Source organism: Alligator mississippiensis, chromosome 10, assembly GCF_030867095.1.
Source record: "Alligator mississippiensis isolate rAllMis1 chromosome 10, rAllMis1, whole genome shotgun sequence".
In the NCBI taxonomy this organism is placed as follows: domain Eukaryota; kingdom Metazoa; phylum Chordata; order Crocodylia; family Alligatoridae; genus Alligator; species Alligator mississippiensis.
Genome location: NC_081833.1, coordinates 26,959,542 through 26,972,388, shown reverse-complemented (window position 1 = coordinate 26,972,388; position 12,847 = coordinate 26,959,542). Strand labels below are relative to the sequence as shown.

The window sequence follows — 12,847 nt, the reverse complement described above, 5'->3', positions numbered from 1 at the left end:
CTAGTGTCTTCTGTCTCCTCAGCCCAGCACAGGGGTTGGTGTGGGGTGGGTATGGTAGTGCTGGAGGATGGAGGAGGATAGAGGAGGTGAACATGAGGTGGGGAGGAGGGAAGAAATGGACAGAACCAGAGAACTGAGGAGTGGATGAAGGGGACAATGATGGGGAGGTTCAGAGGCCAGGAGAAAAAACTGGAAGATGGATAGAAAGAGCCAGGGGTGCAGAAGGGAATTTGGCGGGGGCGGAAGAGAAGGGGAGAGCAGAGTGAACAAATGTGGGGAGGAAGAGGCAGAGCTGTGGTATTTGAGTGGTGCTCGGTGTGAGTCTGCCCTCCCTCACTCTGCTGACTCCTTTTATAAAAGCTCAGAATGTACCTCCTGCAAATTACCATTATAAACTCAGTGAGTTGCCTTTGTTTCTTTTTTTTTCCTCCATAAAATCAATCTTCAGTCCATAAAGCCAACCCCCAGGAAATTGCTGGGCCATTCAGTGTGTGCTGGGCAAAAGCCTGGAGCTCCCATTTTCACATCAGTCCAGATCCTGCACCGTGAAAGGGGAAGGGAGCCCTTTGTTGTGCTGAGGGGATGGAAGCTAGTTTGGGGGATTGGGGGGGGAAGGGGGGGAATAAGCTCCTTTCTTTTCCCCCTGCTGCATCCAGTCTCCACACACTGATGCAATAACACTGCATCGCCAGGTAACATGCAGAGACCCAGTAAGATGTAACTAGTGGGCTGTCATCACTGTTTGAACTTCAGACTTAAAGCTTTAAGGGCAACAGCCACTCCTAACTGAGCGAAAGAATCAGCCCTTTGGCTCAGACCCATAACCAACTCATTAACCTCCTTCATGGACCAGCCGCTAGAGGGAGACAAAGACCCATGTTCTCCAAGTGCAGGTTTAAGTGCCATTTACCAAGCCCAGCGAGCTCCTGCTCTACTGCTGAAATGATACAGCACAGGCAGGAACAAAATGAGCATCCCTGATGTCTGGCTCCCAGCCCTGGAAGGACGGCTTCTCAGGCCTTGTCTACATGAGGACACCCAGGAAAGTTAAACCAAATGAACAATAACTGTGAATCAAAATGGATTACTAAAATCATATGAAAGATGCTGTGGGGGCGGGGGGGGGGAGGGGGGAGGGCAGAGATAGTGAAGACAGGGAGGAGGGTTAGGGGAGAGCGCACACATTCAGGATTAAAGTGGCCTTGATTTGGGTTAGTCCGATTCACTGTGAAAAAGCACCTTTGTCCAGACAAGCCCTCAGGAGAGGGGAAGTCAGGCTCTGGTGCCCGTTCAGTAGCTGGTATGTCTCCTGAGATGGCTCATTATTTTCATGCATGGCAGTGGAGGAATTGGAGGACTGTGTGCTGGAAGCTGGGCTGAGCTGTCACCAACTCACTTCACCACTGAGCAGCTGTCAAACCACTCCTAGCCACCGCACACCGGTTTGTTTAGAACTCAGTGTTTCAGGGCCTGGCTGTGAAATTGGGGCCGGGTTTGTTCAGGCTTTATTTCAGACTCCAAGAGGATGGTGAAATGGGAAACCAGCCCTTCTGTCCTTTTCACGGGCCACCACTTCTGTTTGATCAGCTTTCATGTGCCCTTCTTCCTGCAGAGCTGCTCCTAGGAAGCCCCATATTGTCTCTGCTCTAAACTGATCTCCCTCTTTGGAGAAGGTGGGGATTCTTCTACGGTAAAATCCTGTCCACTGCGAAATCCCTGTTGACTTAAATGAGACCAGGATGTCAGTGCAGGATTCAGGTACTTTGCTGTTGACTTGCAAAAAGGGCAGAGAGATGTGAACAGAGTGGGAGCTGTGGAAGCAGTGAAGGGTGACTATTTTTGTTTTAAAAGTAGCCCCTGAGTCAGCACCTCCTTTCTCGATAAACCCAGAAGGCTGGAGCCTCCTCTGGCCTAAAGACCCTCAGAGTTCTCAGTGGTTCTGTACAGGTAGGCACCCTGGAGTGAATATAAACTGCAGTACCCTGACCAGGATTGTGGCACTATCCCAGAAGAGGCTGCCTCCCATCCAGGGGGGTCCATAGAATCACAGAAAATTAGGGTTGGAAGGGACCTTGGGAGGTCATCTAGTTCCACCCCCTGATCAAAGCAGGACCATCCCCAACTATGTCATCCCAGCCAAGGCGTGAGCCATCTACAGGATTTCAGGGGTCCCTTGCAAACTGATGTGTGGCTTTGGAAGTAAGGCCTGACTTAGGCACAAAATTTAAGTGCTTTAATTAAACTGGCACAAACCCCAGCTTGGGCATCTTAAATTGCTTGAAACCTGGTTTGTATCAGCTAAGTGTACATAGAGCAATGTACAGGCATAAGCTGAACCAGATAGAAACTGAGACTGCAGAGTCCCTGCAAGGACTTGCCTCAGTTTAACCAAATGGGATTTTAAACTGATATCCATCAAAACAAGGGTAAATTCCATGTGTGGACAAGGCCTCTGTGATAACTGGACAGATGTCCTCAAAAAACAGTTCTGTGCTTGCCTTTAGTGTCCCATATTCTCACTTTAAGGAACTCCAAGGAATCAAGGATGGGACCTGGACGCTTTCAGTGACAGTGCCTCAATTACCCTATCTGTAATAGGGAGCAAATTCTTTCCAAATTCCCATGGGCTTGTAACGATTAATTAGCTGATGTCTGCAAGCACCTTGAAGATGCCAAGTGTAATGACTGAGCTTCATTAATATGATCGATCATTTCCTTTGTGCTGTCTAAGTGTCTGCCTGGTGCTTAACAGACATAACAGAAGATATAGTCCCTGTCCTATTCTTCCTGTCACTGATTTGTACTGTGTGTCCTGGTCCCTCTTTCCCACCGGTGTCCACTCCTAGCTCATCCATATGCGATGGTTTGTAGCTGCCAAGGAACCAAGGCCTAATTGAATTGATCCGTGTGATGTATTTGTATCGACAAACAGCAGATACACAGCCCAAAGTCAAATAACAAGATGGTACAAGCGGGAGTCTGTCTTCTAGTCTGAGCTCCCTAATCTATCATTTGCTTCTGCCCCCAGGTAGGGTGGGAAGAGCTGCATGAGAACCTGCCTTGAGCAAAATTCTCCTCTATTACCACTCAGCAGTCTTGGAAACCACAGAGCAAAAGGAACCTGCCTTCTTAACGCAATACAGATTGCTGTCCTACTACTGGCTGGGCCAACCAGAGTGTTCTAGGAGCCTGCTATTGTACTTGCACAAATCTCCTCTTTCAGTCCAAGCACCAGATATTCATGCTTGAAGATCTGGAGGTTCCTGGATTCAAACTCTTTGACAATCCATTTAGGGATACCATTCTCATTAGTGCCCTCTCCAGGAATTTAAACTGTTTGGGATTATACAGCACATGGTGCAATTCACCTGTCAGGGCGAAGGTATAATTCTGGGTAAATTCAGACCCCTGGGCTGAGTATCTGTTGCCCTTCATGTAATGTGGTATGTAGGAACTGACAAGTGATGCCAAGGGGCCTATCTTGGCTGACAGTGCTCCCTGATCGTCTTAAACACACCATAGCTGCCTATGACATCCCTAGGATGTCCCTAGGATGATCCCTAGGATGTTCTTCTGGACAACACCAATTGGGGATCAAGTCCCCCTAACTAACAGTACATCCCAGCAGAGCACTGAGAAATTGACCTCCTGGATGAAGGATGATATCCTAGGAGAATTCCAGGATAGTAGAAATATTCTTCCTTCCACCAGATCCAAGTATCCCAGACAGGCCTTTGCCTGACAAATGCTCACAGTTTCACAGACTGTGGTGTTTCCTGGCAGGAAGTTGCCAGTGTGGGTCGGGCATCAGGTCCATCTAGCCCAGTTGCCTATCTCAGATGTTGGTCAGCATGAAGTACCTCAGAGGAGGTGTCAGAGCCCTGCAGCAGCTGAAGTTAGACAAGCGTACCCCCATTAGGTCTCATCCTTATCTCTAGCAGTTAGGGATCAACTTAAGCCCTGTAGCACCAGGTTCTGCTTCCCTTCCAAAATCTTGTTCCAGCCAAAATCTTGTTACAAGACCTCTGAAAATTCTCATTATTCATGTAAATATCTGGTCCTGTTGTGACTCTTGCTACATTTTTGGCCTTAATGACTCCCAGTGGCAGTGATGAATTCCTCCAACCCTTCTGATTTCAGTGAATGCCCCTTGTTCTTCAGCTATGAAACAAGGAGAAGAGAAGCTCCCTCTCTGTCTTCCCTAGATCATACTTTATTGCATATACACTTACTGGATGCCTCCCTCTTCATTTCCTTTTTAATGCAGACAACCCCAGTAATATAACCTCTGCTCATACCATATTCTGGGGGGTTCCCTTTAGCAGGCAGAGTTTTATCAATGCTTGGTGTGGGCTAGATGGGGCACTCCTTTCCTTGTTGACTGAAAATAAGTGGCAGTGGTATGTAATGGAATGGGCACAGAAGGGAGCAAGGAATCAACAGTTTCTGGGTTCCATACCTGGCCCTGCCACTGACCTCAGACAAGTCACTTCATCTCCTTGTGCCTAAGTTTCCTCTCCCCCATTACATAGAGAGTCTTCCCATATAATCCCTTGGTCTTTTTAGAAAAGTAGGCTGGGGGTTTTAGTGCTGATCAGGAGATTAAACATATCTGGGACATGGGTGTGTGTGTCCTTTGGTCATAAAGCTATGATAGAACTGTCCAAGAGTTTTTGTGTACATGGTTGTGCTGGCTTAGAAGCAAGGGGCTAAAGCCCATTTAGGAATGATCAAAGGATGATAACAGGAGGGGTATACATGGGAAGTTTTGGAGAGCAAGCAGCTGGTAGTGTTGCATTCTGCCCTGCCATAGTCTCCTCTGGAAAGGACCATTTGTCTGCCTGGTTTATGGTGGGGAGGGAGGGGGGAAGGAGGGGAGGGAAGAGGGTGCAAGATGGGGAAGCAGGTTTTGCAGCCTGTGCTGAACTCTGCATTACCATTGCTACATTGTGAGTTTCAAAGTAGCTCGGGCATGTCTTGTCTAGGTATATCTACAGGAGCTGCAGTCACTGCAGTATAAACTCAGAGAGTACTGGGTTTTTCTGCAGAGGCTGGTGAACTGGAGAAAAGGCAGCTCACATAGATATTGCAAAAGGCCTTCAGCAAATCCAGCTGTTGCCTGCCTCTGCATGTTAGCTAACGCCTCTCTGTTATAGCTAGGGCACAGGCTCAGGCTCATAGTTGGAGCCAACTCTCAAGTATCTGCTCCTGTTAATTTCTCACCCGTTTCCTCCTTCAGGGAGCTGACCAGAATGGGTATGGGCAGCTCAGAGCATGAAGTGTTGGCCCCAATTTGCTTGTAGGGTGGGAGGCGCAGGTACTGTAATGAGAAATCCAAGTTCTCTGGATAACTTGCATATGCAAATAATGCAGCAAAGGCCTAGAGAAGAGCAAGTGCAATGATCTAGTGTGAGGGTGAAGAATCTTTTCTCCAACATGGAAACAAATCAGCTGTCCCTCTCCAGGCTGGCAAAGACAAAGGGGAGACATGCTTTCTACACAGAAACAAGAGTAGCCAGTGTTTTACCCTGACTCAGGAGGAAAGGCCAAACAAGCAGTCTCTGTGCACTGGGTGGCAGTGGCAGCCATTCTTTTGCCCCTGAAAATCAGGAATCAGGGCTGATGCCTCAGTCTCCCACCCCTAGTTGCACTATTGCCTATGAGACAGACAAGGAGCCTTCTTGCTGACATGGAAAGGATGTTGGGAAGAAGGGCCCAGGCTGGGGAAGAAACTATGATAAGACTATGCTGCACTGTGGGGAGAAGTGAGGCAGCACTGAGATGAGGAGACAGGAAGTTTTGGGGCAGCAGAGCAGGGACAAGGGATATTTTGTATTCATGAGAAGCAAAGAGGAGGACCAGGACAGGAGGAGAGGCTTTGCTTCATAAAGGAGAGAACAAACTGCAGCAGGTATGCTTGAGAGGCAGAAAAGCCTCAGGACAGCATATGAGACCAAGAGACAATGAGGTGGGGGTTGGGTGGAGATGCATAGAAGAGCTCACGGTGTACAAGAAAGACCAGGGAGGATGACCTTCTCTGAAGGACTGGCTTGTACTCACCTTGGCTGCTGTGTTCAGCCTCAGCCCCCTCCTCTCCTCCAAAAGGACAATTGGAGAAGATGCCGCAGTGCAAATGATCAGAGGCTTTGGAATGGCAGTGAGGGAGGGGGGATATTTCTGGAGAGAAGAAGCGGTTCAGTGTGGAGAGGCAAAGAAGGACAAGAGATTGGACAGAGATACAGATAGTGATGGAGGCAGATACCCGAACGGCTGAGAGCTCCCATCCACCCCATCCCCTAACACAAGAACAAGAAGTGATGGAAGAAATGAAAAGGTGACATTTTGTAAACAAAGGAAATGAAGTGTGTTTCCTCACATAGTGCGTAGCTTCCCTCTGAAGCTTGCTGAGGCAGGCTGTGATGGAGGCAGACAGCACCAGGAAGCCTAGGCATTGACACAGCATCAGCAGTGACTCAGAGTCAGGTACAGTCACAAGTGTCATACTTGGGAATGGACTAACTTCTCCTTAACATGACATTGGCAAACAGATCTGCAACCAGCATCCAGGTTCCACTGTGCTGGGTCCCATTAGAAATTAATGGGATCCAGTTTTGGAGACATTACAGTCTTAACAGAAGGAAAATCATCCTGCTTTACATCTTGGTGGGAAGGCCCTGAAAGGAGGTAAAGGGAGTTGCCCAAGGTCATGCAGTGAGTCAGTGGCAGGATCCAAAGCCAGAATTCCTGAGTCCCAGTTTGGTGCCTTAATCATGGGATCATCCTTCTTCACTGTCTAATTTTGTGCCCAGGGGCAAGTTCCATCCTGGGGTAAGCCCCCTGACTTCAACGGGCTTACACCACACAGGAATTTGGTCCCAGTGAGTCAGCTGCTACATTACTGGGCTCATGTTCCATTTAAGGAAAGTGGCTGTTAAGAAAACTGTGAACAAAAGGAAAGAGGGACAGAGGGGGGTGGGGGAGACAGAGAGAGAAAGACAGAGAGAGAGAGAGAGAGAGAGAGAGAATGAATGAATGAATGGAGAGAAAAGAGGGGGAGCAGGATATATGAAAGACACATTAGAAGTGTAAAGACAGGAGCAGTAAAAGGGTGTCATCTATGGAGTGTCCATAGCTCAACTTTCCTACTCTGGACAAGTGCTCGGTATCCCTTAATGCCTCTGAAAAACCTGATTCACTCTTGAACATAAATGCGGGTTAAGATGACATAGTAAGATGCTAGGTTTCCAAGCCCCAGTGAACCCCACAGCTTCCAAAGATACTTGCAACCCTCTAAATATATCCCCAAGCTATCCATCTTCTTCTATACAGAAGTTGACTTCAGGCTGTGGGCCAGCAAGAAGCCCCTTCCCCATGGCAGTGCTGTTTTACACACTGAGGTGCCTTCTGGGGACTTCGCACTTCCCAGAAGCAATTGGCCTCAAAGGGTACAGGGGACTTGACACCTTACCGAATAGGCCATTGGTTAACTGGACAGTCTAAAGACATAGGCCTGTTCCATGCAGGTGCAGTGTTCCTGCTTCCTCCATGCCAGTTTGGGGTGGTGGTGGGGGGCGGGATCTGTTGAGTTATCCCTTATAAACAAGAGACTGGAAGGAAGTTTTAGACCTGGGAATGGTGAGCAGAGAAGTACTGTACATGCAAGAGTGAGAGGAATGCCACATTCCCCAGTGCTTCAGGCCCTATGTGCTGGTAGCAATTGGGATGCTTAGGTGTCCTGCTTGTAAAGCTGCTCTCCTTGACCTACCAGACTGGCTGAGATGGATCAAGGAGCAGTCCCACCATTGTCATGTGTCCCATTGCTCCCTGAGTGAAAGGAAACAGCTGAAAGGGCCTTGCCATCCGCTAGAATGTCTTGCCCCTGAGTATATCTCATCTTAGGGAAAAAACGCCTGGAGGAAGAAGTCCTCTCTCTACTCGCACAACAGGCACAGCAGGGGCAGGAGCTAGGAAAGCTGGCTTGTCACCCAACTGCACCCACACACTACAGCCTTACCCTGCAGAGCCAAGAATCTGTGACCCACTTGGTTCTTGGCCTGTGCTGAGTCTTGTGGCAAGGAGTTGGATGAGTTTGGTAGGGTGCATGTCTGTCCAGCAGAAACTAAAGAGGAACACCCCAACTCCTTGGACATTTACCAGCAGATAGGGATGTTGCAAAGTCAGCAGCAATGGTGTAACAGGGGTTAAAGAAGCAGAAACCTGACCTGGTGCTAGGAACTTCTGGGAGAGTAATTCTCAAGCATCAGTGAGCAGAGGTAGAGAGAAAATTGATTTGCCTCCTATAGTTAAATCACCTGTAAACTTGCAATTCCCAGTTGCACAGGGGGCCAAGGAAGCTGCCAGCCTGGAAAGGGTGGAGGAGGAATGGGGAGACCTCTGCAGGGAGCACATTCTCACTCCCTGCTCCCTCTGCTCTGCTTTGAAAATCTGAAGTGGAGGATCCTAGCTAGAACTGACAATGAAGTGACAAAACACAGAGCTGCTGAGACTCAGGCAGCAGCAGCTCACATAAAAAAAAGCAAACATCACTCACATATCATGAAATATTGTGAAATGAAAATAAGTTGCTCACATGACACTGTAATAGGAAAGCAGCAATTATGCTGCTCTGTGATAGGGAAATGCAGGTATCCTCATATCATGGTATACTGTGACTGGAAAGCAGCCGTCGCTTGAGTCACATTATAATAGGAAAACAAAAGTCTCACTGCATTGTAAGAGGGAAGCAACACCTGCTCACATTGCTTTGTGATAGAAAAGCAACAATTACATTCTACTATAATAGGAAGCAACAGTTGCTCACATTGTGTTGTGATAGGAAAGCAACAATCATTCATGCACAGAAAGCAACTGTCATTTCTGTACTCTGTGGTAGTCATATGCAACACAATGTGACTAGGAAGTAACAGTTACTCACTTCATATCATGATACTGGATAAAAAGCCCTCAGTACCCCACTAGAGACAATGAGAAAGTAACAGCCGCTCAGGTCACAGTGTGACTAAAAAGCAACAATCTTAATGGTATGATTACAGCATAACATTTTACACAAAAAGTATTTTATGGAGTTATATAGAAAATTAATATTTACTTATATAATATTGTATGGCATAGCTACACAAAAGGAAGTCAGTCATATTTTAACAAAAATATTTTGTGTTAGAAAAGTACAATTGAATTGTTCTTTCAATTATATCATGATAAAGCAACAGTAACTTGTAGCGATAGAGGATACATTGTTATATAAAAGCAATCCACTTGGCTCATAGCTGAAAAACAAATCTCCCCTTTGTTAAAGTGGGATGAAAAAGAAACAATTGCTCATGTCATCTTATTGTGATGCTGTATTAGGACAGCGACAATAATCTGTCAATTTAATAGGACATTGTGTTAATTGCACCATGCTAATACAGCAACAATTGCTTATATCATATTATTGTGACGTTATGCCAGGATGGCAACAATTATGCATACGCTATTGTGATATTGTGACAGGACAGCAATTACAATCCTATCATATCATTGTGACACAAAGCTAAAACAGCGTCACCCATGTCATAGTTTTATGACACTGTACTAGGCCGGCCACAACTACCCATGTCATAGTACTGTGACATTGTGTTAGGTTAGTAACAATCACCTATGTCCTGTTAGTGTGACATGTGCTAGGATGGAAACAACAGGCCATAATGCAATATTGTGACCCTGCTAATACAGTAACAATTTATTGTGCTGTATCATAGAGACACTGCGCTAGTCAGAAACCAACCTGTGTTTATACCTGTGCAAGTACAGTGACCAACAACTCCTGTCCATGTCATATGACTGTGACACTGACTTAGCACAGTAACAGGTGCCCATACCATACTGTTGTGACACTGTACTAGGATGCTAACAGTCACTCATGTCCCAATATTGTAGCACAGTGCCAGGACACCTAGAATCAACCAAGTCACAGTGTTGTCGTACGGTACCAGGACACCACAAATCAGCCACATCACACTGATGCAACACTGCACCAGAGAGCAACAGTCATCTGCCATGCTGTTGTGACACAGTGCCATCCATGACGGTGGCAGTCACCCGTGTCATACTGTCGTGACATCGTTCGGAGACCCCTTCATATGGCTGCGACACAGTGCTGGAACAGCAACCATCACCTGCATCACAGTGAGGACAGCAACAGTCACCCATGTCAGGCTGTTGCACCACCGTGCTGGGACAGCAACAGTGGCCTGCGTCACACGGCGGCGGCGTGCTGAGACAGCAGCAGCGGCTCGTGCCCCTCGACTGTGGCACGATGCCAGGGCAGCAGCCACCCCCCGTGCCCTACCGTTGTGATACAGCGCTAGGGCAGCGAGAGCCAGACCTGTCAGGCGACTGGAGCGCAGTCGCTTTTGTCACCGCGCTGGGCAGCAAGAGCCACCCACGCACGCCGGTGGCACAGGTGCCAGGGCCCGGACAGCCCCGCGGCGCCCCGCAGCGCTGCCAGCCCGACACCGCCTCCCGCTCGCTGCGGCCGTGGCAGTGCGGGCCCGCTGTCCCACGGGCCGGCGCGGCAGCGCTCGCCGCCTGCTGCAGACCTGTTGCCCCCGCGCCGCCGCCGCCGCCGCCCGCCGGAGTGCCAGCGGGGCGGCGGCAGCATCCCCGCGCCCGCACGGCCGGGGCTGCGCACCGCGGGCAGCGCCGCCCGGCCCGGCCCGGCCCGGCCCGGCCCGGCGCGGGCATCCGCGACTTGAAACTCCGGAGCGGAGCCCGCAGTGCCTGTGCGGCGGGCACACGCGCACACGCGCACTGACACACACACGCACACGGCTCCTCGGTGGCTGCTCCCGCCCGCGGCCCCCTCCGCCTGTTCCGCTCCTGGCTGCCCCGGGCCATGTCCCGGCGCCCCCACCCGCCCCGCCACAGCCTCCCCCGCCGGAAGGGGCCGGGTTTGCACCCCCTGCTAGCCCCGGGCTCCCACCATTTCTCTCCTTCCCTCCCACGCTAGCGCCTCGCTCCCCCCTTCCTCGGCTCCCCCCTGCTCTCCCTCTCCCAGCCCTCCCCGCTCACCTGCTTCCCTCCAGCCCTTCACTGCTGGGGCTGCACCTTCCTGCCTCCCTCCTCCTCCCTCCAGCAGCAGGTCCAGCTCTTTCCTGCCTTTCCTGGCTCTGGGGCATCTCACTTTGTTTTGCTTTCCCACCTCCCACCCAGGCCACCTCTCTCTCTCTCTCTCTCTCTCTCTCTCTCTCTCTCACACACACACACACACACACACACACTCTCTGCTGGCCTCTGCGCTGGGAACTCTCGCATGGCATTGGGACCTGCCTCCCCATTGATTTTCCAGCAGTCAAACTCCAGTATCATAAAACAGGTGCCAAAGCTGCTTTTTGCTTCCCCTGACTGTGCAGCCACCCCATGAAGCAACAACATCCTTAGATACACAATCACTCCGGTGTCACTGTTGTCATCGCCCCCCATCCCAGCCACCCACTCTGCTCTGATGGGCACCTACTGACAAACCCTTTTGTCAGAGATCACTCACCCTCCAGTTCATCCTCAGGTATCTCAACAGGGTGCTGCTCGGTGAGGATGTTGGGGATGGTGTAAATTCCCCGGTACATCAACGCCGCGGTCACTGGATGGAAAGGCATCTTCAGAGCTTCCTGAATCCCAAACTTTAATCACGAATTTCATATGAAGCGCTCTGGCTGGGGACAGAGTCCGGAAAAGCAAGACTGGGCTCCCCCTCACACCTCCGATACACACCTACCTCTGGGTGCAATCCCAAAGCACCCCCCCCCCTTCAAAACAGGCGCTTGCTTCCTCCTCTCCAGCAATGGGTTCAGTGGGACAAGCAGTTCTTTACGTTGTGAAGGAAGCCAGATCCCAATTCCAGTTGAGCCGTAGTCCTAGGATTTGGGGGGTGTGGGAAGAAGAAGAGGACGCAGGGATGAAGAGGTTACAGCTTCATTGGCCACAGTGTATCCTCTGCACTCATCTGCTTTAGATCCCTAAGCAAAATCAAAAGGGATGAAATATTCCAGATGGCACCTAGTTCCCGGTGAAACCAACCAAGGAGAAGGGTCTCCCCATTCTGGGTGCGATATCCCTCGCCGCTCTCTCCTCTCTTTAGGTCTCTCAGGCAGGCAGAAGAACACAGCTGTGCATCCTTCCTAATTTTTCACCCAGGAATTCTCAAACACACGGACTCAGCTACCCACTGCACAGCAACATCCTTCCCAGAGGCTGGCATGGCTTCGGGCCAGGTCCTGAAGGCCAAAGCTTGGGTCACCCCCACCCCCTGCGCTAAGTTTCCCCAGCCGGACTTCAGCGCCAGACTTGCTTTCACAGCCTCTCTCTCCACTCTGTGTAGCAGTGCCGTCCTCTCGCTCCTCTCTCGTTCACTCACTCACACGTACCATACACACATGCTCCCCCCACTGCCAACCAAATGAACATCTGAGCGGTGAAACAGCTAAATAAATAAATAAATAAAAAAGCCACTTGCAGAGATAGGGGGAAGGCATTCCCCTTCCCCTCTTAGGCTTAGACCTTATCTGAACCTGACCCACAAGTTGGCTATAGGAAACAGGCTGAAAACCTGCATCTCCCTTAGAGATGAACAGTGCCCAGCCAGCTCTGATCGCTTCCCTGCTTGCTGCATGGACCCCTTAATCCTTAGGGCATCCCCTGGCCTTGTTTTCTAGCAAGCCTAGGAAATCTGGGTGCCCTGTAAGTCATGCCCCTTCCCGCTGCTGCAGACTCTGTGACCTTTTTGATCTCTCAGCCCCTGTGTGGATCCTGCCATTGTTACATAAACCACACAGAACCAGACCAGCAA

General features: G+C 49.9%; 1 protein-coding gene across 2 annotated transcripts in view; it reads right to left on the bottom strand.

Annotated features, from left to right (window-relative positions):
• The window catches only part of CABP7 (calcium binding protein 7), a 92,486-nt gene extending 80,067 nt beyond the window's left edge, over window positions 1-12,419 (bottom strand). Inside the window, exon 1 of one of the 2 annotated variants that reach the window (XM_019493620.2) lies at window positions 11,549-12,419. In XM_019493620.2, coding sequence (XP_019349165.1) covers window positions 11,549-11,657 — 109 coding nt within the window. In that variant the 5' untranslated portion in view covers window positions 11,658-12,419. The remainder of the gene's footprint in view (window positions 1-11,548) is intronic. The other variant, XM_006271333.3, reaches the window with a different exon arrangement.
• Window positions 12,420-12,847: the final 428 nt, after the last annotated feature.